We start from the raw sequence: 20,686 nt of genomic DNA, 5'->3' as shown, positions 1-20,686 counted from the left end.
GGCTCTAGGGGTGCCCACTCATCCCAAAAAGACCCTTCTCCTCCTCCTCACACCCTGTCAAAAGCCACACCCAGGTGGCATGAAGAGGCAGAGGCTGCTTTTGCCATGATTTGATGTGGGCTGCTGAATCCCAAACAGCTCCAGGGAAATGTGCACGCCTTCCTTTGGTGGCACCAAGGACACACAGTGAGCCCCTTCTTCCACATAGCAGGCCCACCACCTCTTCCTCTGATTTTTCACTTCCCTTTTGGTTCAGCATTTCTCAGTTATTGTCCTGGCACCCAGATGATGGACTGTGACATTTTGCTTCAGTGCCTGATCCAAGATAATGCCCTTTCCACAGGCAGAACTGCCTCTTTCCTTTGGGAACTGTAAATGTCATGTGGCTGTGCATTGTTATGGAAAAGTGTAAATTCCAGAACAATATTTCCAAATATTTTTCAAAGGAATCCCGTTGTTCTGGCAAATGTCCAGTAACAATCCACATCCAGACTTGTCTTTGTTAACAGGAGCTTTTGCACCTCTTAACTTTATAGCATTACCTTAAATTGTGTTGCATCACAGGACAGTCAGTGTCCAGAGCTGATGCTGCCTGGGGCAGAGGATCACAAACAATGCAGCCACCCTCTGTACTGACCAAACCCAATGTTCTTTCTGCTTAAGCTTGTCCCAGGCTAAGATCATTCTTATCTGGAATGATTTCAAAGCAGAAATGGACAGTGTGCTTTCTGATACTCTCCAGTCCTCTGAGCAGGAGAGAATCAAAGCTGTTTTTTTGGTCTTGTGCTGAAGGACCAAAAGCTTTGCAGTACAGAACAAAGGTGAGGGAACATCAGCAGTCAGGATGTGTTTGGGTATTCAGTGCCCATCAACCAGAAAGATGTGTGAGAACAACCCAGATATATGTTGTCTGATCTCCCAGAGAACAAACTGTCATAAAGCTGTGATCAGCTTCTTTCTGTGTAAGATCAGAGGCTGAACCCACAGCAGATCTCTTGAGGAACCCATAGTTTCACAGCAGCATCCAGCCAATGTGAGGCAGCACTCCCACCAAAAGATGGAACCCAGCTGCTTGACTCTGGCCCATCTGTCTTTTCCTTTGGATACATTTCAATCCTATTTCTCCATGCTTACCCCAGTCAAGGAATTGGTTCAAGTTAAATGCTATCCCTTGCTTCCAGGTTGCTCTTGACCTGGGTCAGATCCTCAAGCCAGTGGAGAGCAGCAGCACAGACATCAGCAATGGGACAAGCAAGGGGAGGCCAGAGTGCAAGGGACAGTGAGGCATCTGCTCTCAATGGTGCTGCTTTAAAATGACTGTGAAATTATAGAAGACCTTCCAGTGTCTCCGGTGCAGGACAATCATAACTAAAAAAAAATCACACAGACCTCAAATCCTTTTCTTCTTCAATAATTTTCTTTAATGTGGAGTCATTGATGCCTCTGTGAGCATTAAACTGAAAGGCTCAAATTGGAAATTTAGGCTGTTTCCTGGAACACAAACTGTGCTCATGATGAAGCTGTAAGCTTCACATGTTCATGAACAGTTATGAATCACCTGCTTTCACTGAAGGGTGCAATGCAATCCCCTTGGCTGCTTTCATTCTTATGGCAATTCCATCAGGATATTAATTCCTGTAGGACCCTCCTGGTTTAGGAAGATCAGGAATGTGTGGATAGATTTCTTTAGAAGCTGTGTGAGTGGTTGCAGCAGCCTTCTTGTAGATTCTGGAATTCTTGTAGAATTCTACAAGAATTCTAAATCTACTGGAAGAATACTGGAAGAATTCTAAATCTACACAGCCTTACAAATCCCAGTATTGCACCCTGTGTTTGTTATCATACAGCCCTTTGCACTGGGTTGTGCATCCCTGCTCCAAGATTGCTTATCCACACTCCCAGGTCCCTCCAGTGGAGTGGACCTTCTGTTCAGTGGTCCGAGAGCCACTGAAGCTGGTGAAGTTTGTTGGTATGAGACCAGGGAGTTGTATCCAACCCCATCCTTAACCCACATCTGGACACAGCCTGGGATGAGGCACATTCCTGAGTCTGTGCTCCATGCTGGTCATCTCCCTGTGCATACCAGGGCCTTCAAAATGGTGCCAAGTGTTTTCTAAGAGTGAGTGGCCTCACAATGAGTTCCTAACGCTCAGCTCCTCTTTCAGTGTGCACGTGTTGCTCGGTGTGCCGACTCCTCAGAGGTGAGTGCTGGATTTCCTGTGTCCTGGCATCCATGCATCCCTTTTGGGCATGGCTGCATCCCCCAGCCTGGCTTGCTCCTGATGCTCTTGCTCACTGGGTTTCCTAACACCAGGGGGGCAAAGCAGGGGAAGACCAGGCTGTGAGCGGGTTTGGGAGCTGTGTGTGTGCTCATGGCAAGAATCTCAGTGCTTCTCACCATACTCACCTGTGCTACTCAAGGATGGGGATTGTTCCTCTGGAGAAAAACTTCATTCCTTTCTCTTCTAGAGGATGTGCCATGTCCTTGCTGTGCAGTGTAACTCCTCTGCCCCCTGTCCCCCAGTGCTGGTGTAAATCCACTGGGGATGCAGCAAGAGCAAAACCTCCTCAGCCCCAGCCCTGTTTTGCTGTATTCCCTAAGGATTGGTACTTGTTTCTCCATTGGTGGAGAGAATATTTGTGTTTGAGGGGAACAGGGTATGTAGCAAATCCCAGCAGCAGATCCTGGTAAGACAAAATAGGCTTGAACTGACCCTCCCTGATTCAGTCTCTGGCAGAAGCATTTTTGAAAAATGTCCCCACTGTCCCCAGCATTTATTGTGTTTACAAACGTTGGAGTGCAGTGAATGGTTTAGCTGCTGGTGGTCTTTTCTGTGCTGTGCCAGTTAGCTGGGTTGCTAAGAGCCCAGACATGTCACTTCTGCATTTTTTTCCCAGTGACAGATGAAAGGAGTGGGAGAACTCCAATTTGGGCATGCCAGAGGACGGGACTGCCAAGCAGCTTGTCTGGGGAGAAAAAAGAAATACAGACTGGCAGTATCTCATGTTGGTGGAAGCAAAAAAACCTTTGTAACTCCTTTTCTTCTCATGTACTTTTTGTGTATTTTGCACTCTAATCAACCTGGAGACAGCAGCAGAAGGACTAAAGGATCACAGTGCTGCCACCGTGCTGCAGCCACCTGTGCCTTCCCAGAGCCCTGCAGCTGGTGCCAGAGCCCTGTGCAGTGCTGCTGCTTGGAGCCTGATGGTTCCAGCCTGGCACAGCCTCCTTGCACCCTGCCTGGGTGGCAAACCCACCCTCATATTTGATTTGTTACCCTTCCTTTTCTGGGGGAGTGTGCCATTGTGTAGGAAAATTAAGCACGTTTAAGGTGGTATCTGTTGAAACAACACATGTATTCACAGGGCATTTCATTAGAACTCTTCTAATTTTAGCCTAAGCCTACTTTATGGATTTGACTTCAAAGTGTTATTTATAAAAAGAATTACTGAATCCTTATGGGCTTAAAAGTCATGAGGTAATCATAGGAAAGTCTTTAAATGATGCTAAAGCAGCAGTCAGTCCAATATGTTTATGAATTGGACCCAAAGTAATTTGGATCTTGTTGAAATTGTGTACCCTGTCTTTCACATTGGCTTGTTTTACTATTCCTGCCCCCTCTCCAACATAATCCAGTCCCTTAGACCATGTCAATAGGGATGTGCCAAGGCTCTGTGTCACAGAGGGTTCATTCTGTCTCCACAGGCTGCCCTTTCTCTGTCTCCAAGGCAATAGATGCATTAATGCACTCTCAGACAGTGGCCTGCCATTAAAATGCTCCTTTGTAAGTGCATCTTTGGTAGCTTTGGAGAGCTGACTACGTCATGTGAACATTTTTCAGTGCCACAAAAAGCTGGAGGAAGAAAGAATCTAATTTTGTTTAGCTAGGGCTGAGTTGCCTTGAGCTATTGGTACTCATCTTCTCTTGGTGCAAACTTCAGTGAAGCAAATTTCAGAGTCCCATCATTAAACAGCTCTCATTTCCAAAGAGTTTAAAATCTAAATGGGCAGATAGTCAAGTGTTTCCTCAAGGAGGGATATTAAAAGCTGCTTTAGAGCCTTGGTGCAGTCTTTTTGGCAGGAGCAGTTGCATTAATGCTCTTGTAGGTAAAACTCAATTATTTCACTCTCTGACTCACAGAAACCTCCTCAGCTCTTAGGAGAGCACAGGCTGGTGGAGCAAAAGTCCAAGCATTCTGCTCCTTAGATGATACCCTGAGAGAAGGTGTCAGGAGGATGACACCTTGCAGGTGCCATGGAGTGTGCATTTCTGCAGAGCCTGAAGCACAGCCTGAGCCCCCTGAGCTGGAGCAGTCCCTGTCAGCACTGGTGGTGGGCTGGGTGCTGATGGGCCCCTCTGCTCTGGAGCAGGACTGTCCCTGTCAGCACTGATGGGATTCTCTGTGCTGAAGCTGTTGGCTCCACAGGAGAGCTCTTCCCTGCCCAGTTGGATCACTCCCACTGCCTCACAGTCTGCACATGACAAAGCACTGATGCAATTCAGGACATTCATCCTGCTCTGCTCTGGGCAGCTTCACTAAAACACAGGCCTGTTTGACAGATGGACTCCAGCACATCTTTTTGACAGCTCCTGTGCCAGCTCCTCTTGCTTTTGTTCCCGGCCAGGCCTTTGCTGGTGGAACTCCCTCCAGGTTTTTACCCAAGTTTCTGCTTTTTCTCCTTTGTGTTCTGTGCAAAGTCAGGCTGCTGCATTCAGGAGCAATGATACAATTATGTAAGAGCTCCTTTTCCCTTTCAGAGAGGACAGAGTAAAAATCTCCAGGGATATCTGTTTGTCTTTTGGCAGTGCCTGGCAAATGTTTAAACGCTGTTCAATATTAAGCAATCTTGCTTGGGACCAGCATTTAAGAAGTAACAAAATTATGTTTGGTGGTGTTCTCTCAACTAATGTCTCTTAGGTGCTGTTGCAAAGACCTGAGGCATGGCTGAGAGGGAGAAACCATTTTAATTCTTGCAGAGAATAAATATATCTCTCATGAATTGAAGAATCAGTGTATACCAGGAGAATTGTTGGGACTGCAAGTATTTGAGGGGGTATTTAATACTAAAATGGTGATCAGAAGCCTCAGGCAGTGTAAGAAATGTGCAGGGACATTTGTGATGAACGGGTCTGTTTTGAGTGTGCACTGCAGGGTTGTGCTCCACAAGGTGACCGATGACACCCAACCAGCAGTGCAGCTCACCAAGGACCTCAATGGGACATCCACTTAATTGGGCTTTAAATAATCTCCCCACAGGTCTATTAGCTGAATCCAACCCCTCCTTTGTGGTGTGCTCAGAAGTGCACATGAGTTATTACACTGGAAAGTGCTTTAAAAACACTAATTGACTTTATGTCAAGGGGGCTGATTGTACATCTCTGAACTAACTCAATTAAATGGTGTAGGTGGTTTTATTTTGGTTCTTAGCCAGTTTTGCTTCCAGCTTTTATTCAGAGGATTTTTTTTAACCTTACTGAACTTAAAGAACAAACAGTAATTTTCTGTTGCTCTAGGCATTTTGTTCCTTGAAATTTCCCTTTACTAAATACTGAAGCAAATTTTTACAGGGCTGGTTTGCATCACTTTGCGCTGGTATTTCTGAATAGCAATTTGTGATTTTCTTTTTGAGATTTAAAAATAGTTTCAGATGTATTTTGGTTACTTCAGGGAAGAAAAAAAATTCATAGAAAATCAGTAGTTTTTAAGTGCATTTGCATGTACCAGCAGAAAGTGAAAACATTAATTATTGTTTAATAAACTTCAGCTGAATGACAGTTCTGATAAAAGCAAAAATGAATATTTCTGTGTCCTGAAACAATGTTCCTTCCCCCTCTGCACCCAAATGTTTTCTCCTAACAGTTTATTCTTTCTTTTTCTCTATGTAAATATTATGGGACTCTGATGTAAGTGTTACAGATTGCATGAATTTTCCTCTGAGGTGTTTGGAATAGACTAGCACTTAACAACTCACTCATTTGTGGGATGTGTTTTCATTAACGGATGACTTTGTTGATGTAATTAGGCTTGTTTGCTTTGGTTGCATCTGACTCCAGCTTTGGAAAAGATGTCTGCCTCTGTTTGGTGGCTCCTGGGCAGTGTGTGCTGGTGTAGTTGGCTGCTCCTAACTCCTTGGTTTGGCAATGAAATCTGCTGGGGAAGTACAGGACTTGGGTCAATGTCTTTTGGAAATGATGGTGAATTTATCTTTGTTGCAGGGGAAAGAAGCTGATGGCCATCGTAGAATAAATATCTGTTCTCCTGTGCTTATTAAGTGGTGTGCAAACCTCTTTATATGAATGATGCCCTGGAAAGGCTTAACTTTAGAGTGACTGTACCTTCCATTACAATAATACACTACATCACTCTTGGTTTGTGTAGTCTGTGACTGTGGTTTTCCCCATTGCTCCTGAGGAAGAAGTATTGTGCTGACAAAATAAGGGGAGGTGCAATGTCAAAGCTGCCTGATTTTCACTGTAACTGTACTTAAGTGCACAGATTTTTCAGAGGATCTAGATCAAAGTCATTTGTTCACTTGCACTTAGAGTGGGCCAGGTCCTGACTTCTGTTGTACTCAAGAAAATCCAAAGGAATTTGGTACAGATTTACATGGCAGCATGAACCAGAGTCTGAACCAAAGCGATTTCTGCACCAGCACACTACTGAATCCCAGATATTGCTGTAGGAAGAGTTTTGCAAGTGAAGTTTCTTAGCCTTTTGAATCACAGAGATCAAAGATTGCAATGATCTGGCCCTGCATTTCCTGGTCCATGCTGGGTTGTTCCCTGAGGTGCATTAACAGCTCAGATCCCAGCTCAGCAGAGCCCTCAAATGTCTGTTTAACTTGAAATGTGCCCATTTTCAGGGCTTCCCACCCAATGTGTTGGTTGTATCAGTCCCCTTGGGAGAAATTATGATGGAATGATAGGAACTGGTTTTAAGGGAATTTACTGGAATAATCCATTTCCTTAGACTGTTTCCAGTCAGATTCTGTCTTGCTTTAGTGGAGAGAGGAATGTAATCTGGTCTGTGCACTGGGAAGGTGTTTGCAGGAGGCAGCAGCAGCTTCAGTCCTGGAACACCAGCCCATTTCCCACTTCTGCAGCAATTCAGCCCCTTCACACAAAGCTGTGGAGCCATAAATGTAACAGGTGGAGACACCTAAAACACAGCCCCCCCCTGGGATGGGGAGTGAGACTCTCCCAAACAGAGTCAGGGCAAAGGTCTGATGTATGATCCATGTTTTTACACAGCCACCTCCTGGCTGTGACAGTCCCTGGGATTGTTGGCTGTTCCCTGGAGCAGCTCACACTGCTGACTCTGCTGCTTTGGGGATATCTGATAGTGACCTGAGGCCCCACAGCCTCAGAGCATAAAAATGGCTCTTAGAAACACACAGGAGGTCACCCAAGGCCAAGTGCTGTCCTCAAAATGCATGCTTCAGCCCTGGCAATGTTTAACTCCTCAGTCTTTACTATCTCTGGTAACAACCCTTGGTGTCCCAGAACCCTTTCATTCACTTTAAATCTCCATCTCCTTTCTCAGCAGTTCCTCACATGTGTGTTTATTCTTCTGATTAACCCCTGCTTTACATTTTTACTCACTTTTTTGGTGTCAGAAAATCAGTTTTTTATCATATCATCACCATATTCACAAAAAACTACAATTTCAGAGCTGGGGCTCACACAGCAGCTGCTCTTTGGAGACGAGTTCTCTGCCATCCCACAACAGCAGAATGCTTCCACAAATGTGGGACAAAGGCTGGCACCCCAAAGTCTGGCAGATCAATATGAGCTTGGATTGCTCACAATACAGATCTCCTTCCCAAGGCAGGATGGGCAGGGAGTCCTCCCTTCTTGCTCCTGGTCTGAAGGAAAGTGCCGTGTGTATTACAGATCTTTTCTCATCCATGGCCAGAAAAGTAGTGGAAAAGCCTAGGAGAGCCCATCTTCCTTTTTCCAGTTCAGTGAGGCTGAAGCCAAACTGGTTCCCATTTGGGTGGTTTTCGGTGTCCCACTCACAATGATGTGGAGCAGGGAAGAAAAGGGCATCAGCTCAACTTCCAGGGAACTTTACAGACCTCTCAGCTGCAGGGATCAAAGCAGTATGTGCCAGCTTGAAGGCTGAGCTCTCCTCTTGATCTGCAAGGAAGCAGCTTCAGGACATGGACATGATGCTTGGACTGATGGGGAGAATGGGAAAGCCTGCAGGAGACTGTGCCTGCTGTGGAGATGACATGGGTGGCAGAGCTCACTGGGTATCTTTTTTACCCAGCATCTAATTTAAGAGAGAGCACAGTAATGAAGAAAGCAATGTGTGCTGCAAAACCATGGATTCACAGAAGCATTGTCAGGCTGACAGTTCCTTTTGGCTCCTTTTCCAGTGGAGTGGCTGATTGTAGAATGACAGCATGGCACATTGTCATGATTTTATTCACTCAGCCTCAGCAGCCAGTGTCTCCTCACCCTGCTCACTGACCACCCCAACTCTGGGTTTCCAACACCCCTCCATCCTGTCCCATTCCAAGCCCTTTTTCCCTGGTGAAAGCCCCTGTCTGCTCTCAGTGGCACATGGCTGGAGGTGTGTTGTTGGGCCACTGTGCAAACCTCAGTGAGGCCATTGAAAGAAGTTCTGAGTCACTTCTACTAAACTTGACTACATTTTGATTTGGCTTAGGCAGGCAGCAAAGAACAGCTTCCATATCCAAGAGGGTCTAAGCTCCTGGGTAATCACTTCCCAAGTGGAGGGATAAAATAGTAAACCAAAACATTCCTGTACTGTTTTGCCATGTGGTCTAGAGAATATTTAATTCTCCCCACAGTGCAGTATTCACACTACAGTCCCACACAGAACAAAAACATTTCAGCATTATCCTGGGCCTCTCTGCAACGTGCTTATCAACATCTTCAGTACAGCTGGGGAAAAGTCAACTTCCAGCTCTTCCTGGAAAGCTGCAGTGGTGATTTCCAGCCTGCCCATGTGAATGGTGATAAAGGGGTAGAAGCACAGGGTCAGTGGGCAGAGGATGGTGTGCACAGGCTGCTGTCTTGAGCAGCAGCTGCATCCTGTGGGCTGAGAATGATTAGCTGCTGACTTTAATCTGGCACTGGGGAGAGCCCCAGTGACCTGCTCATGACTTGTGGTGTTGCTGTAGCCAAATCATTTCCCATCTGTCTGTTACCCAACTGGAAGAGCTGTCAAATAATTCAGTTCTTTTGGGCTTTAAGAATCAAAAGGGATTAGTAAGTATTAGATGTTGAAGAATCCTCTTTGGTTTCAGTCTTTGGTCCAGCAGACTCTTACACAGGCTGAGACAAGAAAAACAGAGCATTATTTCTATGTTTGTTCATGCAACAAAGTATAGACCCAGTAATTCTGATTAGTGCTACTTAAACAGCAAATAGTTCCTCTCCTACCATGTTTTGGAATCAAAAAAGCCTTCTCAGGTAAACAGAGAAACCTCCAGCCCTGCTGGTAAGAAACCATGGAGAGCAGAAAACTTGGTCATGTTGAATTTCCTCTTCTGTACCTCTTGCTTTGGGCTGGTCATTAAAAATACTGTCTCATTTACTGTGTGTATTTAGGCAGCAAATGGATTGTGTTGTGTAACACAACCAGTCCCACAAAGATTGTGCCGTAAGTTACAAGGGTAAGAACCACCAAGAGTTTGTGGTTTGAAGTTATGAGGCCATAAACTGCCTTCAGGAACATCAGCAGAGCCAGTGCTCCACCACATTTACTCCAGAGTGACAGAAGAGACACTTTTCCCTGCACTGGTTTTCCAGCAGCATACCCACTTGAGGAGGGTCCATTCAGTGCCTGGTGAATCTTTTTGAGAACTTCAGTGGATCTCAGACTGAGTGCTTGCCTTGACCACTCTCACTTTCAAGTCAGTAAGTGCTGCTGTGTTTCCTATTTCTGCATCCCAGGCAGGCTTTCTGTGTTTACCAGAGGACTTCAACACCCATTTGGAGTCTTCTAGAGGAAGCAGTAGATGCAAGAGCTAGGGATGGAACCAGCAATTCAAGAAATCAGTTATTTTATTTATCCCTGAGCAAACAAACAAACAAACAAAATAATCTCTTTCTAGTGTCAACCTCCCAAACATCAAAAGCTGTGAATTTAGTCTCAATTCTGTGTAAAATAATCAAAATAGCCTTTATAATGGCTTTGTAAACAAGAGCCTACTGATTTCTAACCCCACAGCTGCTATTATTAGAGTGTGATGTGTGACTCTTCTGTCTATTAATCCCTGGAAGATGCATGGCTTTGCAGTGAGTGACATTTGTGTGAATCAAACCATCACTGATTTCCTCATCCCCTGTCTTCACATTTAGGCTGCAAATGGCTGTGTTAAATAGGTGAATTAAGTGTGGACATTAGGTATGAGAAGCCACCTGAGACAAACTGTGAAACAAAAGGCTCAGTGTTCTCAGATGATGAAGAGAACGATTGTGCATCCACGAACAAAAGGCCCAAAAAGAAGGATCAACCCCTTGAGGTACTTCCATACTGTCAAGACTCCTCCTTCTGACAGTCCTTGATTCTTCAGCTGGAATCTTCAACTGAGAAAACACCTCTCTTTGGTCTAAGCTCACTAAATACACTTTAAGTTGCTTCATGGAAACAAAAGAACTAAAGGAAATGCAGATCTCACTCTGATTTGCCAAAATTTTAGCAACATTTTCTTATGGAGGAAATAAAAACTTCTGTGAGAGATGCTGTAGGCAAAGATTCCTTGCAGATCTGGGCAGGATGGATGGAGCCACAGCCAGCCACCCGTGGGAAGCTGAGTTTGTTCCCTCCCAAGTCCTTCCCTTGGCTCAGTGTGAGGGAGCAGAGCAGTGTGGTTTGGTCAGCAGCTGCAGTCCCTTCTGCTGGGCTGTCCTACCTGTGGGGGCTGTCACCTAAGTCTGGGCTGCTCTGTTCTAGCCATGGAAAGGTGCAGCCTCTCCAGCTACTCCCAGAGCTGTCCAGTGGCCTCCCAAAGGAGGCAGAGCTGTTCCTGCCTCATTTAAGAGCTTTGGCTGTGCAGTCAATGACAGCTTTGCTTTAAGAGCCACATGGTTTCCCCAAGAGCAGCCTTCTCCCAGGCTGCAGGAGGTGCTGCTCTAGTTGTCTGGCTGTGTCCCTGGGCTCCTGGGAGCCAGCAGCTGTGGAGTCAGGTGTGGTGTGGGATCCATTGCTGCTGTACACAGCAGCTTTGCTCCTCACCTCTGCTCCAGCTCTGCTTTCTGGGCACAGCCATCCCATCCAGATCTGTTGTGCTGCTGGGGATTCACTGCAGGGACTTGGGATAAGATTTCAGGCTTGGAAGATGGGGTGAAGGGTTGGATTAATCCCATCTCTGTGAGAAACTACTTTGGTTTATGGTCAAACTAGAAAAATTTGAGATTTAGGTGGAGTCTAAACAAAACCTCACCGTGCTAAAGTCCCTTATCTACATGAATAGTTATACCTTGCTGCACCATGGCAATGCAGAAACATGGCATGGTCTTGGGTTTGAAAGTCCCGTAAAACAGAAAAGTCCTTGCTTTGGTCCTGTCAGGCCCTTACAGGTAAATATGGGTTAATGCTATTAGGATAACAAGGTTAATGCTCTTAAGAAAGCAAGGCTTTGGATCTTTATGTAAATGGAGTAGAAGAGCCTACCACACCTTGCAGTGTTACTTGATGTAGTGACAGGCCTCCACACTGAGAATCCATGCCCTCTTACAACATCTGATAACCATTTCTTGTTGTGAAGCTCATGAGACACAATGCCACACCAGAACTCTTCTGAGAGAAGTAGGCACAGCAGATTAGGGCTTTTTCTTTCATTTGTTTGCTAGCCTGACTAATGTCTGTCTGAGCCTGGAGAACAGGGCTAACCACAGGAAACCAAATTCCTGGAGTTGGTCTGCCTCCTCCTGGGCAGTCAGGGCTCCTTGTAAAAACTCTGCATCAGCTGACTACAAGGCAGAATTCCAATAGCTGGTTTCTAAAATCATTTCAACAGATTTTGTCTGGCCTCTTTCCCAAGCAAGATGGTGATTTTAAGGAGTTCTACCTTATGAGAATTACAGGCCTGGTGTGTTCCATCTTGGGAAACTTTTCAGCTTTGTAATGCCATGAGCTGTACCCTCTGAGGAGCTGTGGATGGGTTGGACAGGGCAGGATGGGCTGGGAGACACCAGAGCTGTATCCCTGACACCAGTTTGATCTCTAGATCCATGAGCTGCTGTAAATGGCACCAGTTTAACCTGGCTCTTTCAACTGCTGAGTTATTAGCCATCCTTAACCACACCTCTAACCAAGGACTAGAGGGGAATGTGTTGATGTAACCTGGGTGTACAACAGATTTCTTAAAGAGATTAGTCCTCAGCTGGCCATTCATTACTGATCTTCAGGGCCAAAACTTCTGCATTACTTTATAAGTGGAATGGGATCCTCTTCACAGAGGTGTCACAAGGATGGGTGAGTTGTCAGGAATAAAAAGATGTTTCCTACTATGCCTCTGAAGTTTTGTCTTGTTTCTTGGCAGGCACCGCCTAGGACTCTTAGACCTCGCTTCAGGAAGAAAAGTACCTCGTCCTCTGCCACTGAAACAATGTGAGTGCAATGAGCCAATAGCACCAAGATCCACAGAATGTCTCTCTTCTGCCTTAAAGAGCTACTTGTTCATAACCTAGGAAGCAGCAGTGGGATGGATGTGCTTTGATGTACAGCACTGTAGACATGGCCTTTCTCCTCCTCTCTCCACATCCTTCTGTGGCACGCTGCTGGTGTTTGTCCCTGATGTGGGTAGGACAGTCTGGTAGGCACCTGCAGGTGAGGGGTCCTGGTTTGGTTTGCAGAGTGTGCACCCACCCACAGTGTACATTTACAGTTTCATTTGTGTCTGCATAGCTCTTGCTCTGTGAATGCCCAGAGGATACAACAATAATCAGTTACTCATGATGCTACATTGACAGTGTATTTATTTATGGCTTTATCATGGATAAAGTGGATTTGCAGAACCCATGGATTTCTCTTTCCTCCCTTCCTCCTCAAGACTGTGAATGATGTAACAAATGTCAAAGTACTTTGACTGTACAAAATGTCCAAGATTTGTTAGAGAAAGCTGAGCTGCAACTGCGTTTTTCTGCAAGTAAATCACATGTTCTGAGAAAACCATTGTGCTAAACCCACAGAGACAGAACCACTTACAGAGGATGAGGAAGTGATGTGCAAGAGAAAAAAAAAATGTTTTAATGATGTAATGAAGGGGAGTCCTAGTTTCGATCAGCCTGAGCCAGGAGAGTATTTTGTGGAAAATGATGCGTAGAAGAACTAAATCCCACCACTTGTGGCCAATGTTCTACTGCGAGTTTTAAAGTGTGAGCAAGCCAGGCTTGAGCAAGCTGCAGCAACAGAAATTAGAATTGCTTTAGTGATACATTTCCAGGGGAAAATACATCTTTTTCCCGTGCTGCAACAGTGCCAGTCCCAGCACTCTGCTCTGCTGCTGAGGGACTGCTGTTCTGCTTGCATGAGCAGAGGAGAGTGCTGGGTCTGAGCTGCTTTTTGAAGCCTGGAGTTTCTCCTGTAGCATGAGTTTGGTTAGAACCACAAGAACCAGATGGAGTGGTTAATTTTTATCCATATATAAATGGGAAATATAAAAGAAGAGGAAGACATGTTAGGGTTTGTGTATTTGTGCTTCAAGTTGGTGTCTCTTGTAAGTGTTGAGCATGTGAGATTCACACATAAGTTAATTACGTGACCCTTTGTGTTTGCTCTTGGACCTGTCACATAGACTAGAAAAGGATTTAGCATTATGTAGGATGTGCCATCACCAATGGATCAGCACAGGGGCTCCATGGTGTCACTGTTCATCTGGCTCAGGTGCAGCAGCCCAAGGTGCCAAAAGCCAGCTGGAGTGTGCCAGGCTCAGAGATAACTCTGAAGTGGCCTTTGGAACCATTTCTCTGCCAGGTGTGCATCCATATCCCAGCTGCTCATCTGGTGGATCCCTGAGGTCACGCCCACAGCTTCCTACATGTGTGGGGAACAAAGAAATAAATTACGTGCACACAGAAATGTTTATCTGATCTGGGTAGAGAATGGAAAATCAGGCAGTTGTTTCCTGTGTCTGCCACAGTATTTGGCCTCATTACCTGAGAATTTTATTTCCATGTGCTGATTCAGTCATATTTTGCAAATTTTGAAAAATTCTTCGGAAAGTGAATAAAAAAAAACCCAAACAAACCTGTCTAAAGAGCAGTTACAGAAGAGTTGGTCCCTGGAAGATACTCAGCAAAAGTTTTGAGAAGCTAAGCTTATGTATTTTTCTTCTAAGCAGCTTTAGAGTTTATTTGATTTCTTTTGGCTAACATTAAAAAGAAATAGGAAAACTGCCTGCACTGTTAGCAGAAAATAAAATCCTGTTGCAAGCAAGCCATGTTTCCCTGCTATGCAATGGGCTGCTGTAAGATAAAAAAGAAGCTGACAAGTTTGCACTCCATTATGCCAAATAACCCCAACAACATAGAGCTGCATAACATCTGACAAGTTCTAATCTCAGACACGCTGTATTAACATTGATTCTCACTAAAACTATTTAATGTGCGTCTAATCTGCTGTTTTACTGTAAACTTGACTGTTTAGCATTTCTTAAGTGCTGAGGTGAAATGTTGACAAGGGAGTTGCCTTATATCTCTCAAAACATTCACTGTATAAATGAGAAAAATAAACCTTTTCATATCTCTGGAAAAGAAAAACTGTATTATCAACGGAGCTGTATATTTGCATATAGATAGACAGAAATGTGAATGCCTGACCTCGTGCACTCGTGCTCCGTGTGCTCCAGTGCTCTGTACAGATGAGAGCAGCCACTCGCTTTGGTTCCTCACCTTCCTCGCACAGGTTGTTTACAGGGGCTGCCCCAGCCTGTCAGTTCGGTGTCACAGCTGCTGTGTTCATTCCGGATAAACACCACCCGTGAAGTCTTTTGTTCCCGCTTTTCTCTGGAACCTCTGCCAAGGAGCAAGCCCGGTTCGGTAATTCTCGCCTTCCTGCGCTGCTGCTGACCCCTCCTGGCAAACCGGGGTGTGCAGGAGAGATGGATGGATGGATGGATGGATGGATGGATGGATGGATGGATGGATGGATGGATGGATGGATGGATGGATGGATGGATGGATGGATGGATGGATGGATGGATGGATGGATGGATGGATGGATGGATGGATGGATGGATGGATGGATGGATGGATGGATGGATGGATGGATGGATGGATGGATGGATGGATGGATGGATGCTTTCTAGCCATGTGTTGGAAAGGAGCAGTTCTCAGCTCCCTTCCCACTCCAGCTCTGAGTGTGCAGGCTGGTTGAGCACTTCCAGATCTCCCCTCCTAAAATCAAGCAATCTTCTAGCTGATGGTTTAAAACAGCAGATCTGGTTTAGTTTAAAAAGCCCAGTTTGGGCCTTTCAGGCAGCTGGCCCCTACCATCAGTCCTGTAGGGCAGGCAGGCACCTCCTGATGTCTCAGAGAGGGCTGAGAGAGTGGAACTCTGAAGAGAACAGGCCAGCCCTAGGAAATAGCCTTTACCCAGTTCAAGGTTCCACTGAAATGTGCATTATTTTAATAATATAAAATTGAGGCTGACGGGAGGGAAACTGCAGCTGAAGATGGTCTGTGGTAAACAGGCCTGCGAATGACCTCCCCAATTTATCATGCAGTTATGAAGAAATAAGCCTGAAATAGCCCAGTGCTCCCCTCTGTGCCTCCTCTCCTGCCGTAGGTGTCAGCATCAGCACAGCTCCAGCAGTCACCAACTGCTGAATCAGGATCCCACCAAAAACAAGACCGACTTCACGTGTGTCCTTGTCACCCTGGAATGAATCAACCTAAAAACCTTGTGGAAGTGCAAACCCAGCACAGAAGGAAAAAGAATCAGGCAATTTATTCCTGCTAGGAGGGAGAAAGCTGCTTGGAGACAGTGCTCCTCCTGTAAACAACCTGCTGCCTCTGGCTGCTGGCGAGTCCTCGTGTCGTGATGAACCCTTGTGCTCCTCACCCAGTCTCCCTTTTGCTGTTAGTTTCAGGTTCCTGTTTTGCATCCAGCACATTTGAACTAGCAGAGAACACGCTGGGATTTGCGTTTAGACAAACTATTTAAGGCTCATAATTGTGCACTTGGTGTGATTTCTTTCCTGTGATGGGTAGAAAAGGTCTGTGATACAATGGTACACTTGATGCCTCACAAGGATGGCCATTACAACAGTATTCCAAAGGTTGTTTTGCTGGTTTTGTTATACTGCTTGATATACAACTTGAATAAAGTCTTAATCTTTTCTTTATTAAAAAAAAAGAACAAAAAAACAAAACCAAACATCTTTAGTCTGTTCAATGTATCTGGCAGGCCAGAATAATCACTTTGATTGCTGTATTATTTTTATCTGAATTCTGGCTGACTGTATATAGATGTATTCACTAAGTGCTGCATGTCCTTCAGAACTTTCTGTATCATGAACTGGAAAAAGAACAAAATACAGCTGCTGAACACTCTGAGTAACTAGTGAATTCATTGCAATGCTACAGCCTTGTACAGCAAACCCCCCCTGCTGTACAGGCAGCTCTGGGGCTGATGACCAGGGACTGTCTGCTCAAAAATGGGTGATCAGGGAATGCCTTAAAGTACTGCTTTCAGACACTTTCTGGAGTATCAGCTTTGTAGAGAAAACATCTGATCCAAGCCTTGGCAAAAACAGGGTCTAGCTGATCTGCTCACTCCAAACAGACCCCATGATGAGCCTTTGGGGTTGTTCCATTCCTGTGACCAGGAATGTGCAGTATGAAGTCTATTTAGACCTAATGGAAAAAACAAGAAATTACTCCGATGTTGTGCAGGACACAAAGAATAGATTCTACTACTCTAAAAACCAACAGAGGACACAAAATGTGAGTTCTGTAATGAAAGCTGATGGCCAATACATTTTAAAATCAGTTCCAAAACCAGCATGTAGCTATGAAACTCTGGTTTGGGTTTTTTTCCCCCCTACACTTTCTAGCATGGACACAGGGCATTAGTGTGTTATTGTGACAGCCAACAATGCTGAGATGGACCCTGCACTCCTTTTTCCTCTTCCCCAGAAGACTCCATTCAGTGAGACATCACTTAGTATGGATACAGAAAAATAGATTCTGGGGTTACTTAAACACATTTATTTAAAAAAATAAGATTAAGAATGTTGAATTATTCACTTTTAGTGCTGTTTAGTGTATTCCTCCATGACAGACAATCACAGGAAACCACCAGACATCAGAATGTGTAGGTGACCAGCCTGACCTCTGCTAAGTAAAACAAACAGCAGATGAAGATAAATTCGAGTATTCCTTTATTGTGGGCATTGATTCCCCTAATTCTGTTCAGATGATATGCACATGTTTATTTAAAAAAGGCATTACAGACATTCCAAAACTCAGACCATGCCACATGGTCACTGCCCCTTTCCCAGAGATGGGCAAAGCCAAGATTTCTACACACGAAGGTTCGTGCGGTCGTGGTACTTCTGGTAGGGGTCATCAACGTACCAGGTCCTTCTTTTCCAGAAGGAAGTGGTCATTTTATCCAGGAGCTTACACTGTGTCCTGGTGCACAACACCAACTCCCTCAAACGCTTCTTCTGGGCAGCTGACTTCTTCCACAGCTTCTTCTTATAACCAGACTGTCAGGAGAAAACACACACCAAAAAACCCCCATTTTTTAGTAGGTCACTGCAAATGCACAAAGACAGCCACACTGCTCAGCAAAACTGGATAAATCCCCCCGCTTTAAGGAAAATGGGAGTCTCTCTACAGAGTTTTTTTTTAACTTCCACACCAGCCACTGCCCTCCTTTATCCTGACTGTAAAGAACAGGCTCTCATTATCCCCAAAAATCTCACCTTTCTCCTAACCCAGAGGCCATTGTGCAGCCGGAGGAACCTTTTGACCACAGCTTTCACACTTTTCCTCTTTCCTTTCCGTAGGCTGCAGTAGGTGAGGCTCCTCGCTGGCTGCTGGAATAAACTTGGAAGTAGAGGTGTGACACTAAAAAACACCAAACCAACCCCAAAATGAAGAGGGCAACAGAACAGGAATGAAACACCTTTTTCTAAAAGAAATCACTGCCTTTATCACATATAGAGAGATCAGAAGAGCTGTGGCTTGGTTGAAGGGTAACAAGGACTTCTTAAATATTACAGCACACCAGCTAATGGGTGTAGAATACCAATGGCAGGGCTGGACTCTTGTCAAAATTCAGCTCAAACTTATTGTTCCACACAGAGCACCTTTTTTAATCTACTAAAAGCAGTCAAACACTCAGAAGACAATATTCAGCTGTTACTTGGATTCAGAAATTACTTTTAGAATATTAATCACAAAATAGTTTGAGTTGGAAAGGACCTCATTAAATCATCTAGTCCAACACCCACCAGCAGCAAGAGAAACAGTGGTGATTATGAGACTGATTGTAAAAGATGCCTGCAAAGAGTATCCTAATTTACCTCCTGCTTCAAGCATTAATGGTGACTGAAGTGGGAGGCTTTGGGGATAACACAGATCCATTGCAGAGTGAAAAGGTGCCCAAGAGTGTTAGACTGAGGTTTATATATTATACATGTGTTTGTCTGTCTGCTATCTATCTATCTATTTTATAAATATATAGGGAATGGGGTCAGTCTCTTCTCCCAAGAAACAAAAGAGAAAGTTTTGCCAGGGGAGGTTTAGATTGACTCTAGGGAAAAGTTTCTTTACATAAGGGGTTGTCAAGCACTGAACAGGCTGCCCTGGGCAATGGACAAGTCTCCATTCCCGGAGGGATGTAAAATCTGTGCAGATGTGGCACTTGAGGACATGATTTAGTGCTGTCCTTGGCAGTGCTGGGGTAAGGGTTGGACTTGATGATTTCAGAGGTCTTTTCCAACCTATGATTCTACAATATTCATATATATATATATATATATATATATATAGAGAGAGAGAGAGAGAGAGAGAAATTTCAACATATATACTACACATATTGCATATGTTATATACTACTACATATTATATTATTAAATATAACATAGACTATATTAACAATATAATATTAATACACACGATTATAAATTATATATGTTATAGGATACATAATAAATGCACAGTATATTGCATATTATGTAATGCATATGAAGTGGAGTAAAATAGATATTCCAAAATATATTTATGTAAAAATATAATTTAATATAAAATATAGTTACATATATATATACTAAATATATAGTAATTTAATGTATATATATTAAATGTATAGTAATTATTCATATCAATATAAATAATTCAAATAATTTATATTTATATGAAACAATATATTACATCTAAAACATGTAAGGTATGCAAATAAAAATATATATTAGGTACACATTTATAAGATACATAGAGAGAGAAACTGAAACCCCTTTTAAGGGTTTTTCGCACGAGGGAGAAGCAGCGCAGCCGCACCTGCTGAGCACCGAGGGGGTCCCTGCCCGGGGCCGGTTCTCGCCGAGCAGCCGCGGGGTGCAGAGCGGAGCAGGGGCCGGGGCCGGGGCCGGGGCCGGGGCCGGTCCGTGCCCGATGCACCGGGCGCAGGGGCCGCCGAGCGGGAGCGCGCGGGGGACCCAGCGCCGCAGGATCCCTGCGGGGACATGGGAGAGGCTCAGCACAAACATCCCAGCCAGACACCCCCAGCCCCGACACCGAAACCGCCCCGGTACTGCCTAGGTACCGACCCGCCAGGGCCCCGCGGGCCGCCGCCGCCGCCATGGCCACGCTGCGCCGGGCGGGGCCGCGCCGGGTCCCGCCCACGGGTCTGCGGCCGCACCGGAGCCGGGATCTCTCGCCGGAACCGTGATCTCTCACCGAAGCCGGGATCCCGCACCGGAATCCCGCACGGGAACCGGGATCGCTCACACACCCAGAGCCTGCCCCGGTCCCGCTCCTTTCCCCCTCACATTCGTCACCTTCAGTGACGGGCACACACCGACCGTCCGCCCCAGGGGGTTTGAAACCTTTTACTAAAGTCTCCTAAAAAATGCACCAGGTGGATTTAACTCATTGTTTGTGCACGTTACTGGTGTATTCTGATTTTTTTCTCTTCAGAAATCTGGCCGGTCTGGTTGAAGGATGAGATAAAAATGGCTCCTGAGTGCTCTGAGCGAAAAAAGATTTATGAGGGAGCTGTGAAAGGCTACGGCTGTAAATTGTTGATAAATGCTATAAAATGTGCTGTGTTACACTGAGACTGGAGGACTGGAGGAAAGGCTGAGAGAGCTGAGGCTGCTCAGCCTCGGTAAGAGACCTGAGAGGACGCCTCATCCATGTCAGTCAGTGTCCGAATTTATTTGTAGGCTGTCAGTGCTCGGAGCAGGGACCAGGCTCTGCTCGGTGGTGCCGGGCAATGGGATAAGAGGGAAGGGGCAGAAGCTGATGCCCAGGAGCGTCACCGGAACGTGCGGAAGAAGTTCTCCACAGCGCCGTGACCGAGCACTAGGGCGGACTGCCCAGAGAGGGTGCGGAGTGTCCCTCACTGGAGACATCCCAGAGCTGTCTGCTTGCAATCCTGTGCTGCGTGCTCTGGGATGACTCTGCTTAAGCAGAGAGGTTGGACCAGACGACCAACTGTGGTCCCACCCGACCTGAGCCATCCTATGATT

The 20,686-nt window shown here is 45.3% G+C and overlaps 2 protein-coding genes across 4 annotated transcripts in view; one reads left to right on the top strand and one right to left on the bottom strand.

Moving 5' to 3' along the window:
- Nucleotides 1-16,538, top strand: part of REEP1 (receptor accessory protein 1) — a 67,800-nt gene extending 51,262 nt beyond the window's left edge. For 2 of the 3 annotated variants that reach the window (XM_050973872.1, XM_050973873.1), the window contains exon 7: nucleotides 2,166-2,323. In XM_050973872.1, the coding sequence (XP_050829829.1) occupies nucleotides 2,166-2,308 (143 nt within the window). In that variant the 3' untranslated portion in view covers nucleotides 2,309-2,323. Of the gene's footprint in view, nucleotides 1-2,165; nucleotides 2,324-12,523 lie in introns of those variants that run through there. The other variant, XM_018923789.3, reaches the window with a different exon arrangement.
- Nucleotides 16,539-17,348: 810 nt separating this feature from the next.
- MRPL35 (mitochondrial ribosomal protein L35) lies at nucleotides 17,349-20,035 on the bottom strand. Its single transcript, XM_018923800.3, has 4 exons — nucleotides 19,763-20,035; nucleotides 19,494-19,668; nucleotides 17,915-18,059; nucleotides 17,349-17,695 (listed from the first exon to the last, which is right to left on the bottom strand). The coding sequence occupies exons 1-4, from the start codon at nucleotides 19,794-19,796 to the stop codon at nucleotides 17,507-17,509; spliced, it is 543 nt and encodes a 180-aa protein (XP_018779345.2). The 5' UTR covers nucleotides 19,797-20,035; the 3' UTR covers nucleotides 17,349-17,506.
- Nucleotides 20,036-20,686: the final 651 nt, after the last annotated feature.

The sequence above is a fragment of the Serinus canaria genome, chromosome 4, assembly GCF_022539315.1.
Source record: "Serinus canaria isolate serCan28SL12 chromosome 4, serCan2020, whole genome shotgun sequence".
NCBI classification, from domain to species: domain Eukaryota; kingdom Metazoa; phylum Chordata; class Aves; order Passeriformes; family Fringillidae; genus Serinus; species Serinus canaria.
This window is presented reverse-complemented; position numbering and strand designations above follow the sequence as displayed.